The sequence below is a fragment of the Hetaerina americana genome, unplaced genomic scaffold (genome assembly GCF_022747635.1).
Source record: "Hetaerina americana unplaced genomic scaffold, ioHetAmer1.1.p SCAF_11, whole genome shotgun sequence".
Classification (NCBI taxonomy): Eukaryota; Metazoa; Arthropoda; class Insecta; order Odonata; family Calopterygidae; genus Hetaerina; species Hetaerina americana.
In genome coordinates, this window is record NW_027286181.1 from 38195703 (window position 1) to 38211708 (window position 16006).

At 34.8% G+C, this 16006-nt stretch overlaps 1 protein-coding gene across 1 annotated transcript in view; it reads left to right on the forward strand.

The window, feature by feature from the left end:
• LOC139701135 (adult-specific cuticular protein ACP-20-like) overlaps positions 1-15473 on the forward strand; it is a 34995-nt gene extending 19522 nt beyond the window's left edge. Inside the window, exons 4-5 of the mRNA XM_071599712.1 lie at positions 13926-14132; positions 15198-15473. Of these exons, the coding sequence (XP_071455813.1) occupies positions 13926-14132; positions 15198-15473 (483 nt within the window). The remainder of the gene's footprint in view (positions 1-13925; positions 14133-15197) is intronic.
• Positions 15474-16006: the final 533 nt, after the last annotated feature.

The following is a 16006-nucleotide window of genomic DNA, read 5'->3' on the forward strand; positions in this document are numbered from 1 at the left end:
CTCACTTGAAATATTAAAGCATAAAAAATAAATTTTCAAACTCACGAATGGATACTTGTTTTTTCACCTGCGTATACGCATAAGTAATATCTGTCAAGTATCGCGGCCGTGCCCCACATTCCACCCCCGCCTCAGATTTAGGGCTATCACATATATTTCCCGTCGAACTTCCTTGCCGACAGTCGGTTGACAGCTCTGTTTTCATCATCAAACATTCACTCGTAATTTGAGGAAACCACGTAAACCTTTCCTTCTTCTACAGTATACTATCAATATCGTAATGGTATATTGAAACTTTTGAACCATGGAAATTATTGGGGTAACTATTTTTACATGAAACTATGATAACGCCTGAAGTACGATGATGAGAAACTTCGAATTAATTTACAGTAATTTTATCGACTGGCTTTACCGGAAACGACATCTATTATCCGATTACAGAAAATCAAAGAGAACCTTAGAGTTATTGCGGCATCATTTCCACTCAGCTAAAGCTTAGGTTTACAAACATTGGAGACCTATCTGGTCTGTATTGATTTATAAGATAAGTGGTGTAAAATGCCGCCACCAATAAAAATTCTATGCATCACAATATTACTTAACCAATTATAAGATTGTAACAACGACTTAATACGAAAAATGTCAAGTTAAATCATGTGTAACATAGCTATAAACTTTGAGGAGTTTCAAATTTTGGCTCCAGAGTCAATAACAAAATGGCGTTTTGAGTATGTACGCAAAATAGAGATAGAATCAAAATAAACTGTTCAACAAAATATTTAATCGATCTCTCTGGCAAAAAACCAGTTCCTAAAATTCAATTCCAACACTTCGGTTTAATGCATGAAAATAAGTTATTTAGTTATATGCAAATCATTTTGTCTAAGCAATATAAAAGAAACCACAGAGGTTTATTAAATGTATTAAATAAAAATTAGTTTGCTGATTTAAATGTAAGAATTTATGGTTTAATTATAATCCTCTGCAAAGATGAATGCTTCCTGGGATGTTACTAGATTTGGGTATTAAATCGAAGCCTTTGATTCTAAGTTTGTTGTAATCAAAAATGCCCTTAATACTATAATTTCACTTTGACCTACTTAATTATAGCGGTTGCATTTAGAAGAGCAGAAATAGCGTTTTGATCGTCTCAAATATAGAAAAATACACATTGCAACAATAAAAAAACTTGTGCAACTATGGGTCAACTGTGGTATTTCACGTCCAAAGATGCTCTTATTGGGAATGGGTACCAAGTCAAGATCGATTTATCACTAGCTATTTCTGTACCTCATTGAGGTTTCTGCTTCCGTATTACGTGAAGGTTTTTCTAAAATTATAAAACTGTAAAAAAATGGTTGAATAAGGGAATAATTCCTAAATAGCATTAGTATATGGTTCATTTAAATTACACATTAAACTACCATGTACTTTAAACTCAAGGTATTCTACTTAATAAGTTGGTTTTACACAGTTCCCAAACACTATTATCCACGTATCACGAGTATTTTCTCACGTTTGTCCGACATTATTTGCCATTTTTATTCCTTCATTTTTGTCGAAGTTTAATTTTTGCTAACACCTAGAAGCATGCACTCTGCGTGACGCCATGCATTTCATATTTTACTTATACAGTCTCAGCAGGACTAATTTTATGGTGTTGAATAAAATATACTGTTTTAAGTATTACCTATTAAATTGCAAACTTTATTGAAGGCTAAATGAAACAATTTCTGGGGCGTCACTTGGTGGAAATTCTTCATATTGAAATTAAATTTAAAATACTTCGCCTTTCCACATAAACCACTTTTATTACTACATAAATTTCGTTATGGTATATATATATATATATATATATATATATATATATATATATATATATATATATATATATATATATATATATATGGTTTGACCTGATGATGTTATACCGTAACAAAACCTAGGTAGTAACAAAAGTGGTTTATGTGGAAAGGCGAAGTATTTTAAATTTAATTTCAATATATTGAAGGCATTTGATGCGGACAAAATTATCGAGCAACGGACACCGCAGACCCCTTCACTCTTTAACTCATCACACTAAATTAACACTGCCACGAAGCAAGACTACCGTGTATTCCTTGTAACAAGAACAACGTGCTCATGCTATTCAAAGATTAAGAAGAGAAACACTTATGGTGCTGGGAGGTTCAGCACCCCAAGTCCTGCAGTACATATAATAAAAACCATAAATACAGTTACCATTCCGAAGGTCGGTCGAAGAGATGATAGAGGGCGCCCAACACCAAGCAAAATGGTGCGTGAAATTCTCACATTAGAGGAGGGGGGCCAGATCCTTCCCCTGGGCCGTCAATGATTTCCCAGGATGTTCTGGCAACCGAAAGATAACACAGCTCTGGTGAAGCTCAGGGTGCCCAGAGAGGCCTCCTGGGAGTCCAATGCGGGCCCTCCGGTTCAACACTCGGCCTCTGGACTACCACATACATTATATATAGCATGGAATTATGTATAGCATGCAACATTAATTGCATACGACATTTGCAGAGGAATAGGAACCGTAAAATGACTACGTATATGAAAGAATGTGTTCCTGAAAGATCTTAACGAATTCCATGTTTAAGTAAACATTTCCTTGTATTCCAATGTCTATTGCATCAACAGAAATAAAACATTGGAATGGTAAAGTTTTACCCTCTTTCACGGCTTTAATTTACGGTAAATTGGGCACATTACTCGTGACTCATGATACATGAACCACATTTAATGGGAATCCTGTATCTTTAATTAATATTTGCGTGATAGTTTTCACCTTATTTAGAGTTCCATTTTTTTCACATTTAAATTTCAGCTATTTTGCCCATGAACGTCTTAGAGGTGGAGATAATCAAATCTAAATTACTCAAAATATCCTCCAAAATCTTCGCATCACTCTCTTAATCACTTTATTTGTTAAAAATTTTCATTTCTAGCTCAATCGATAATTCACTACTTCATTCAGAACACCACAAACAGCATGGGGAGTCTGCCATCAGTCAACAGGTGGGCTCCTTAAGGTAGGGTTATGACAGGGTACTAAATGAGTGTATTGGGTGTTGGTTATAAGTTAGGTGCTCTAGGGACTTGCTCCTAACGTGGTGAACTATTTCTTTGGCTAGGTGAAGTTTAATATTAGTTTACGTTTGGTGTATATTACCATTAGTGGTTTATTCTTGGAGAATCATTCCACATTGATCCACATGAAGGGCAAGCTATTGTACTTGCTTTATGATGTTATGGACTCCATGTCGTTTAAGTACATTAATTTCCTAGAAAAAAATCAGGTCTTTTTTACACCCTTTTGTCACATATAAATTACGTGTGCCATTAAAAATTATGTCTCATCTCTAAAGGATCCAGATTATGATATTTTCACTGAGGTGGCGTTAGCAGAGGTGTAATATTTGCTCCATCTGTCTGAATTCCTAGGAATTATATCGATATAAGTATGTTTCTATCCCAAGTCTTTAGTCTCTAGCTTTTTACTTTATTTTTAGGAGTCATAGGAGGGAAAGGAATTTTATAAGCAACAGAGGAACACCCCCAAGCTACAGTATACCCCTTATTAACATTTAAAAATCTGCTATGATCCAATTTAATTATAATACAATGATCCTCTAAATTTATTAAAAACAAACATCCCGGGTTACCAAATTTATGTGATTAGTCAAAATACCTCGTAAGAAAAATGTAGCTTAGGGACTTCCTTATCTTTCATTAACTTTTGAGATATACTAATTTTAATTACCTTAATTATTAGACTAAAGTAGTTTAATATTTTAATATACTTTATATTACTACCCAATGAAACGTTATTTACGTTCTTATTGGCACAAATGTACAACTCTTAAGCTATCCCAAATCGCCATCATGACGCGCTCAATGAGTGCCTACCCTTAAATTTCAGGCCTTATACAACAATAAATTTTTATTTTAGCCACTATAGTAATTCCACTAAAAACTCAGGACAAAATTTATTTCACTTAGTTTGCAATCAGATATTTTTTCAGAACAATTGACATATAAAAGAAATATCTCGTAAAATCTGGTTATCCACTTTGACGAAGTTTAGTATTTCTCATCAACTATTCAAACTTTAAGTTCAAACATGAGCATATAAATTAAATAAAGAAATTATATATATATATATATATAAACTTTTATATATATGTATATATATATATATACACACACACCATTAACACACTACTCAACCCCAAGGTTGGTTTGGTCGGTGATGATAATAGTTCATGCAGAACTAAGCCCGACGGTGTGCGAAAGGCACACATCAGGGTGGGCGAGCCAGTTCCTTCCCTGTGCCAGTTATTGTTTCCCAGGAAGAACTGGTACCCGAAAAATCACAAAGCTTAGGTGGAACTGCATGTGCCCAGAGATTCCTGCCCGGGAATCAAACCCGGGACCTACGGTAATTGGTCCAACGCTCTACCCCTGGACTACCGTTTTTACGACTATGAAAGCATGGACAGAATTTTGCGTGCAACGTTTATAAATGTCAATGCATACATAGCATGACTTTTTCATCATTTCTACTTTTATCTCCCTGAAACGTGGGCAATAACCAATTATTTGACTAAAAGAACTTCGCCATCATCTATGCCACCTGTGATATCTATAGGGCAAGCTACCCATTCGGCTGCCGAAAGTACTTATTAAAGTACTCAAATAATAACTCCAATACCTTCCTGAAATATTAGGTATTATATTAGTTTAGTTAATAATTAGGAATAGGGTATTTTAAAATATATTTTTATATAGATGTTTTTCTAAATATAAATGAATAAATAAATAAATAAATAAATAAATATATATATATATATATATATATATATATATATATATATATATATATATATATATATTCAAAAAACAAAAATTATTTATGGCATTCAATATCGTTCGGCATATTTATTGACTGGAAGGTGGCTTTGGATTAACTGTATCATCGGCGAAACATCATAAAAACAAATGATAACCGGAGGCCACCTAGATAGCCGGAGGCTACTAGGATAGTTGGAGGCCATCATAACTGCCTCCGGGGGTTCTAGGGCACGTGCCTTTTTGTGCGTGCGTGAGTGAGTCGTAGCGTGGACAGTTTACCTTTACGGCAGTAAATGGTTGCTTGCTTCTCGCCGGAAGAGTGAAAGGCAACTACTACTTCTGCCATGATGCGTGGAGGAGGGCTTGCCGTCTCCGCCGATGGTCGATGGAGAAAGTGAGAGCACGAGCAACTTCTCGATCTTATTTACGTGCTAATTCGAATTCTAAATAGAGCGCCTATTACGCCATCCTTATGGAAGATCTTAAGCGAAAAATACTGCCTTGGGGAAGATCGAGCGACCGAGTGATCGAAATCAAGTAGTGGGTTCTGATGTGCTTTTATTAGTGTTAAATCCCTCTTGTTAAGTCACGGTCATTGAAAATATAAAACTTCCTCCAGGCTATGGGAATTAATGATTTTATGCCGTAGGCTGTGAGTTAACAGGAGCTTAGTAACACCTATTTTTTAGATCTTTTGTGTTTCCGTTCTGCATAAGTAAAGAATCATGGGATGAATGGTAGCGATATTTGTATTGGAGTATCTAAAATGAACATGATCAAGTCTATCATTCTCCACTATGCAAAAGATGTATGAAATAAAACCCATTAAATAAGATAAAATGTAATAGACTATTGACTAGATTACAATCATTCTAGTTCTATGGAATAACTGGAGCGCTATCTTATCTAAAATTATTCATTTACTTTTTTATTTCGTCAGGACATAATATACTCTGATACTATCGTTTCAATTGTAGAACTGGATACTCTTCTCCGAATTAGGTTTCCATTCGTTTTTTAAATATAATGCAGCAGGGAATGTTTTAATTTAATTCCAAGAAACCGCGGGATATGCCGCAACAATAAATTTTTGACGGTGTCATCCGCTGATATGCTTTTCAATGCGACAATTTCAATAATAATAAAACAGCATCTATCAAGGGGAACTTCTGTTCTAGGCCACTTCAAGTACTCCATGGCCGTGAAGGATAATAACCAGATTAAACCTCAAAAGCTCTAGTTAAATCTTAGAAAACAAATCCACTAAGTCGGTTGAGCAGTTTACTGGGCTACCTGGTTGATTTGTTGGTTACTCGAGCGTTAAAATGTGTTTCTCTACGGGCGTTCGCAGCGCATTGTTTGACCACGCGGCATTTCTTAACGGGTCGCGAAATCAAGAGCTTTCTAATAGACTGGATGCATATATAAACCTGAGTCTATAAAATAAAATTATCGTGATGATTATTAATAAATCTCTTTTACCCATGTTATGGCTTAAGGATCATTTAAAAGCCTTTTGCCAAATCAAACAATTATGAAACCCAGCCTTCAAAACCACTATGACAAACGATTACTTAAAACAACGTGATGAAGTAGTTTATCGTAATGTAATTAGTATTGAAACATGGTATTTAGGTGGAATATTTTTCGTGTAGATAAAAATAAAACTATGAAAACAAGGTTAAATTTTTTGAAAAAGAAATTGCCGTGAAAAATCTCCAAATGGTTTCAGAATTATAAGAATGTCGAAAGGTAAGGAAGTTGATCTTAACAAAGCTTAAGCTGAGAAGGATCAATGAGAAGGATGAGAAGGCACGATCAATCAAACGCCAAAATAAGACACTTCTTACTTAACACACCAAAACGCCGAAAGTTTGTGATTGAAATCCGGGCAGCAATGATCATATGAGCGTAGACTAACCTTTGGAGCTTAATTGTTAAGTACTCGGTTGAATTTCCAGAAAAACTTTGAATTCCGTGCAAAAGTATCCATAAAAATGTTCTCATTCAAGAAACTTCCTTCACTTTTACAAGAGAGAAGAAGCCGAAGTACATACGAGTCAAAGTAATTAATGCGGATTCCTTGCTGGAAATATGTTTTATCCCGAACGTCCTGTAATGAATTTCAAACTTTGCCCCCAAATTAATCCCTACTGGATCGATTAACGCGCAAACAGGTTACTTAATTTGTTTTACCTTCAAGAAATCGATTTCAAGTTCAGGATTTAATTCTTGTATATTCTGCGAAAGATATCACCTACGTAACAACTATTACACCTTATTTTCGCTAAGAAACAGCTGCCGCGAGGGCAATTTTAATTGCCTCAAATTATCCTATTGCAAATTTGCCAAATTTTCATGGCTAAAAAAGGTAAATCGAATAAATTTCATCACCTCAGTCCAATTGAAATCTGAGAACAATGACAATCTAAATGGAATTAATTTGGTGGCGAGGGATTCATTAAGGCTCTTCCTCGTGCATTCCCATTTCACTTTTCTTCCTCTCAAGCAAGAAGGTGAATGACTCGATGAGCCTCTAATTGCACTACAAATGAAGCAGATATTGATGAAATGAAAATTTACGATTTAAGTGAAACATTTACAATGACCCATTCAATATTTAAATTTAATGTCTGTCAATAGAAATGCCTGAAAATCTAGTAAAACACACCAATGGTAGAAATAGAAACTTATTCATATATTAGTAGTGAAAAGACACCTATTTCAAAGTCGTTGGCTCATAGTGCATATGTGCCAGGAGATACTTGAGCAATACCCATGACTATGGTTAAATATAACGGCTGTATACCTGAAGACAATGGAATGATTATTCAACACCTCAACTTCATAATTCTAATATTTCAGAAGAGTATTGTTATTGTTGAACGTTTCTTCATATCATAGATAAGTTTTCAATTCATATGCATTAGTACTCTTCAAAAATTACTTTGTAGAGAGACCAGCTAGCTAAATGACAGTCAATTTTGAAAATTAAAATATTTCAATATTTGGAATTTTAAATGACTTGATCAACTTTGGAAATACGATTTAATTTTACTGTTAAAATGCTGAAAAGTGACAGCTAAATGTGCAGATCTGGAAAAATAACTGAAATTCTTAAAATTCTGAAGCCTAGTGGCAAAATGAAATTCAGAAACTATGTACTTAAATTTTCAAACATATCACCGTTAGCTGTAAAAACATACATAAGATGGTAATGTTATGAATGCAGGCAATGCAGCATTGCTAAGACAATTAGGATTTGAATTTTATCAAGCCCCAAGAAATGGCCTCATGGTTTTTATTCATCTATAACTTTGGCTTTTTGGTGTCATTTTTAATAAAAAATTCTTCATGAAAAATTTATACAGAAACATACGTCTAATTTAAGTAACATAAATATAATTACTACCGCTGGAAAAAAGAGCCAAATACTAAAAAGTCTCAAGCAACAATACCCACTAACACGTGTAAAACCAAACGTTCGTGGCATAATGTTGTTATGCAATGCATGAACTTGCTAAATATAAAATTTTTTAATAAAACTGTAGACTTAAGTTGAGAGCTGAAATCTCAACAGAGAATAAGGGACAGACACTTAGTAATCCGTCCGCAATTGTCTCGCCAGGTCTGACAGACTATTTACACGTTGTTACTTCTCGTTTTAACGATTTAATTGACCTTTCTCTGATGATTTGGTCACGCCTCCTTGTGAGGGATTGGCGGACGACCTACTTACTATTGAATTCTACCGTTTTATTCCTTCTCCTTATTTTCATCAATATGTATCACGGTTCATTGGTCCGGCAAGGACGTATCCATCAAAGAGTTCTTCCTCGAGTAATTGTTCCAGAAATTGTATGTGAAAGTCGTTATATTGTATTCCTATCTTCTCACCTTGGATGGTTTTCAAATTGAATAAAATAATGGTTCTCAAGTTTAATAACATAATGGTTTTCAAATTGATTGAGAAACTTGTTTTTGGCAAAGAAGCATATGAGAAAATATATGCCCAATTAACTACTTTACTAGATACAATGCCTAAAGTTCATTTTTATTGGGGCTTCATAATATGATTATTTTCTTTTTAAAAAGACTCGAGCCCGTCGTGGGATATATTATTATTATTAAAAATACACATGTGCTGATAGACAGTGTCAGGTGGCACACAAGTCCCAAATAATCGCAAAAGATAATAGATAAAATCAGACTTCAATGCACCAATCTCTTTAACAGAACAAGCGAATCCCCATCCCATGTACAACCATTAATCAGCAAGGAAAAAAGACAAATAAAAAAAATTAAGCTATTACATGTAATACAATACACCACACATCAATCAAATTATTACATATATACCTTACATCTATTCTTAAAAGTATACACTCTGTTAGGAAAGGGCTCGAATATTTTTGCAGGTAAGGTGTTCCAATCAACAATTGTTCTATTTAGAAAAGAAAATTGTTTTTATTTGTTCTCTGTGCCCGGCATTTTACCTTAAATTTGTGACCATTTCTGCCTATAAAATTAAATACCCACTGTGGTCTGAAACCTAAGTTCCTACACACTAATTCATCAAAGAAAGGAAAAATAGTGACGGGTTAAACATAATGAAGTTATTACTTTTCAAAAAAATTCCACCATTAAAGGTTAAACTTTATGAATGCGTCGACAAACGCAGTAATCAACGGCTTTTTGGTAACTCTATTTGCGATCGGTATTCCTTGATATTTCTTGCTCCGTTCCTATGCATGGCACCCATTCAGCATGACCCTCGCCTTGACTTTCAATATTTATTCATTCATAAGTTAACCGTTATCTAACCGTGCTAGCGGCTGGAACGAAGGGCAACTGAAAGCCATTGAAGTACGGTGTCACGGGCCCCTTTTATATGTTACCGTATTTTTCGAAGCAACATACTGAACAGAGAATTTAAAAAAAGTCCGGATTATGCGAGTGCCTTGCATGTTAAATCAATAATAAAATATCCAACAAAATGACGATGCAAGAAATAAGATTGTCGTGAATTACACTATGGCTTTTAATAAGCTCTCGCCTTATTGAAAAATTATAATTATTATGCAAGATTCTTATGATAGGAATATTTGCTCAAATAATCAGTTAATATTTATATTATTTGGAACATGAAGGAAATGTTGCCATTGGATCTGGTTGTTTGGTTTAAAGAAAGACATTATTTCACTCAAGTCAACTTCTTTCAAACGAGCTGACGCCATTTCCTTCAATCATGTTACTTTAGCTATACTATATTCCTACCTGAAGTCAAGGTATACTGTATACCTACTATATAACCGTACATTATGTGATTTAAAATTTTTAACAGAATTAGGAAATAATAAAATATTGATTCAATAAAGCACTTTGAAATCCTAATTTGAAAATTGAACGTCAACACCAATTTATTAAAAATAGGAAAAAATGTTACCAGCATGAATTCACTCGGTGAATGCGCATTAATTGACTTAAAAATTTTATTTGCCTCTCACATTTATTTGCCTCATCCTGTATACAAACTTGCACTATGATAATCAAATATTGATTTCATGTGAATTAGAATATCTAAAATACAATGTACAGTTTGCTGAAAAATGTAAATATATACAGTTCTATTTATTTACAGAAAAGGATAAAATACGCATTCGATGAGATAGGCTCCTAGGTTCTTGTCTTGTTAGGAAGTCAGTATTTTCGGATAAGAAATCATAATATATAAAATTTCTTGACAAAATACCACAAAGTATTTGAATAATATAAGACGCCAGAAGAGTCAGTCAAAAATCTAATTTTTAGGAGATATGGGAAAAGGCATTTCGTAGTTGGTTTTTATTTTCTGCGAGTAATAAACTCGGTCGAAAATCATGAATTTGCTTTATTCTCTCTCTCTCAAGGGACTTCTAACTTCTAAGCAAGCCTCAATTGGACGTCCTCAATCTCATTCGTCCATGAGCATCTTGTTTGATTTCTTTGCTTGGTTTATTAAACTTTTATTAAAATTATTATTCGTATCTTGGCTTTGAAACATTTTAAACCAACAACTTGTGATATACCTTCGCAATAGCCCTCTAATAAGCAAGAAAAAATGAAGTTATGGCTCATGAGTCAAAAAGAGCGGTTTCACCCATTTGAGATTTCGTCCGGAAGCAACAATGGCCATTTAATGAGGAGCAGAAATACGTGCACTGAACGACTCGCCCACTCGCGCGCAAAAATCCATTATTACTGTTATGCTACTCGGCAGCCTAAAGAAAGCGTTTACTGCGGCTGCTCTGAACTTTTCAAAAAGAAAGTTATATTCGTGAAAATTTTCATCGCTTATGGTCAAGCGGTTTCCGAAACTTTAACTATATCATATTTTAGTCATCTTAAAGTTATTAATTAGTATTTTATAACAATTATACCGCAATAAAACTGCACTATATGGTATACAACGGAAGTTAATGTTAACATATAAACGCAACAGAAATATGACAAATTAATTTTCCTACTAAATGATTAGAGACCAGCTTCAGAATGGCGCTAACATCATTCCTCGCAATTATTTAAATTTCCAAATCATCACCCTTCGGCCAACGCAGAGATTTATAGATATAGTCTCATGACTATATTAACTATTATCTTCAAGATGAAAATTGTGTGCACATATATACAAATGATAATAAGGCAAATACATTCAAGAAGCCTGCGCGCTGACGGCACAATGCCAAGAAGAAGTAAAGGCCTGTACTTTCACCGCAAAGTTAATTTTTGAGAACAGAGATTACTCTACACGGTTGATTACGGGCAATTCTCAGTCTTCCGTCCCACTCACGTTCGAGTAAAAAATTCCCTCTCACCCAGGGAAAGGGGATGTTACACCCGTGGGGCTAGAGATTCGGAAGCGTATATATGCACAGGAAGCTTCCGATCCAAGCACATTCAGTTTCCACCCGGCTTTGAGAGAAGGAACTTGAAATAACCTCTTCGTTAGCAACATTCAGGATACTAGAAAGGTTGGTGCCGAGAGTTCAAGTAAATGCCTTTTGGGGTATGACCGTGTGCGTGGGTGCATTTGTGTGGATATTTGTGAGAGGTAATTGTTTCTTTTGATCCATAAGGTAAATTTGGAGCAAAACGAAAACTCCTACGGTGAAACTTATAATTCAAATCTGCTCCGATATTCGCCGTCGAAATTGTCCTATGTTAATCATTAATTCAAGAACACATTGAGTGAACAAGAGCGAGTGGCTCACTTTTCATTGAAAGATCATCGATCATTGTGATTAGATCATCGATTGTTCCACGCTGGGAAGGAGAATTTTATTCATTGGTTGTGGTAGTAAAACTTGATTGACGCGCGGACCGCAGATTTTTTTTATCGGGATCGACAATGACTCCAGAGAGGTACGCAATTCATCAGGGCGATAACCGAGCTAGGCGATTTGATAAAAACTGGCCTGATATGCTGTCGACACGACGGAAGCTATTTCTTTCATACAATATTAATTTTCCACAAGAGACGTAGGTTTTACAATCGTGTTAGTAAAATTGTCTTCAGGCGATTGCATAATAATTCGAGAAAAGTTTTAATATTTGATCGACCAAACACCGACTATATTTGTTGATTTCATTTCACAATATTTTTGTAATTATGCATATCTAATCTGATCACGAAGGCTCAACGAAAAAAATTTGAAGTCAGTTTGAGTCATGTATAAATTATTGGTGATCATACTCTATCCCAAAATTTTTATACCATATGAAAATTTATTTTACAAAATTAAAGCCGACAAGCGGTATTTTTACTATCATCCATTTAACATTTCACTGCTGAATTTTGCCTAGTGTCGTATACCAAAGGGGAAATTCTAATGCAATAATTTCTATTTGATCATTTGGCCACTGAAAATTAAATATAATTTTAAGCTCAACTCAATTTCAAATGACGTCTCTATCTTTTGTACCGTGGTTCAAAACGTCTTTCTCAATTAATTCAAATAATAGCAATCTAATGATTGCAATTTCTGTTCTACCATCTGTATTACGCTTCATTTTACAGAGCAAACTACTAATTATATACCGGCTAAAGGTATCATATTTGTAAAAAAAGCTTTTATAAATGAAGGTCATAAGCATAAAAGTGAAAGCTGAACGACGGGTAGTTAAAAATTCCGAATTATAGCATATAACATGCTATCGGCACTTCGCCGGATCGATCCAGCACATAGAGGCAGTAGAGGCTCGGAAGACTTATCAATACGGACTACAGACCCACATTCCTACGAAATGATTTGCTTAATTTATTTTTAGTATTTCAGTTAACTTTTATGTTTGAGTAAAAGTTTTATGAATATATATTTAATTTAAAAAAATGATGCTTAGTTTAATTATTTATTGAATATATTTGATGGACGCACGAATAGATATATATTTTCTAAATTCCCTTCTATATTATCAAGAAAAAATTCCGACACCTTGAAAAATTAAAGGGTATGGTAACTTAATTCGAGGTGTGTATTCCTACCAAACTTGAGCACCTTGTTCAAATTTCTGGTGGTTATGGACCTTCTCACGTTTTTGCAAGCTGTGTGAATGTTTAAGAAGGTACCAGCTCTTCTTTGGGAAATCACAGTTGGATCACGAAAAGCAACTGTCCCACCATACCGGTCATACCAGGTTTAGGGTTGATGACTCCTGTTTTCTGGTGGGATTAAAAAATTGTGGTCCCGCCATAATTTTAAATAGTGCATTAAATGCTGCTGGAATGTAATTGTATAGCTCGATGTGATGTATTAGATCAATCAATAGATGAGATGATCCATTTGCCGACCTGTTACATTTATTTTCTACAATTCCATGCCCGTACTATAACTGATCCGTATGACGGGGGATAAGACAAGCAGTGATGTTCATTCATAATCATTTTAAGCACAAATGCTTATAAATGATTTCCTTGGAGCAAAAGTACATTATTTAAAAAATCCATTCATTTTATTACACTATTTGGTGAACTACAATGTCAAATAAATCGATATGTTTTTATATTTATACAGATGATCAGCCAAATAGTTACAGTAACCCTAGCGATGGTAACCATCAGCCTTGCCCTACCTCAGCACTACGGAGAACACGGTGGACAAGGCTACGGGGTCAGTGAGCAGGGATTAGGAGGTGGACACGGAGGGCATGACGGAGGTCTTGCCATTTCTGGAGGTCAAGAGAGTCATGGATATGGTCATGGTCACGTAGTGGATTATTACGTACGTTATTCGGCAACTTTTTTGTTGTTTTGTAATGGACGGTTTAGATATCTATTAATCACATTTCTCCTTTCTTTTTATGAATCAAATTTCTCCTTCATCTTTACTTTCCATTGCTGCGTTAAATTATTTACCAATTGGTTTAAAAAATTTTACGAACCTATGAAAATAGATGGATCTTACTGCAAGCCTGACCCCCAGGAGAAATTCCGATTAATTTTAAAATATGCTTCACTTAGATTAAGTAAAACCTTTGGAAAACCGAAGTTTCCCATTAACTCTGTAATGCTAAATCTGTCCACTTCATCGAATAATGTGGAACGCTCTAGTCATATTTTAATGCTAATTTATTGATTTTTAGACTTAAAAGGAGAAATTAAATAATTTGCTCAATTCCGGAAACAATATTCATTTTCTTTGCATTAAACGTTTTCTACCAGATTAAACTATGCTTAAATTTAACTTTAAACGTTTTAATACGGAATACATCACCGGAGACATGTTTCTCTTCGTCATATTAAAGAATATTGGGATACTTTTTAACGCAATGATTTTGACTAAATGAGGTAAGATGTTTGACGACTTGGATGATGGACGATTTGTAAGATGAAAACCGACGCTTTTTAACAAATTGTCGAGCATCGCCGGTTTATAATAGCAAAATAGATCTTAAACTGAATTATAGCTATTTTACCGATTCAAAATTTTCCAAGGAGGTAATGAAAAAACTTATCTATATTTTCATTGCCAACCTATAAATGATTTGTTAAGTCCAACTAATCTTGAATATAAGTAGATAAAATTTGGCTAAATATTAAAATTTCTCTCGTCGAAATTCCGTGATTTGTTTTATGAGATTTTGCACTTTAAGCTTGAGTCTAAAACCATTGGCCTGTAGCCACTATGGTAGTGTGGCTTAAGGGTATACCTAATCGAAATAAAAGGATCATGTCTAATAATGGATTGTTTGGCAACTTTTTTTGACCCACGGGCCCAGTAAATGCCTACTCATTGCTGTAGGTGAACTGAAATGATAACATATGCGCATCTATATTCACATTCAAGGCTCCACCAAAGTACAATTTCGAATACGCGGTTGAAGATAAGCACACGGGTGACATCCACAGTCAACACGAGGAGCGCGATGGAGACATCACCAAGGGATACTACAGCCTTCAAGAAGCAGACGGCACCGTGAGGACCGTCAAGTACACTGTAGACAAGCACAGTGGCTTCAATGCAGTAGTAGAGAGGAAGGGCCAGGCTGTCCACCCACAGGTCGCTGCACAGCACCATTTTGAGGAACACCAAGAGTCCGTTCCCCAGCAAAAACACTACTGAGAGCTGCAGAAAAGCTGATACGACATTCGCTCATTATCATCATCATTTTCAACGATATATCCGAGTCACTGTTCGAACAGTCTCGGAACCATTACTCATATAAATCATTTGTCATATTCAACCCATTTGCTTTTCATTCCAAGGCTGACGAATATACGGCTATAGTTAAATAATGTATAAAATATTTAAAAATGTGTATTAATTGTGAGCTAAAATAAAATAAAACACCCGGATAGTCTTTAGCAAAAGATTTTCATTGAAACAACATCTCTATCACATATGAAAGTCCCTACGCTGTTACCAGATAATATTGACCCACGAGAAGTGCAGGATAAGCATGCCAACTATTCATTGGAAGCTTAATGATTGTAAATATCGATTCAACACGTCCACATGACATCGTACCCTTTTGGGGGAGAAAAAATATACATGCCTGAATTTACACAATTTCAGGAAACTTACTACCCTCTCCTAATTACGTCCAAATGTCGTATCATCGCATAATTTATTGCCTCCATAACATTAGCATTTTT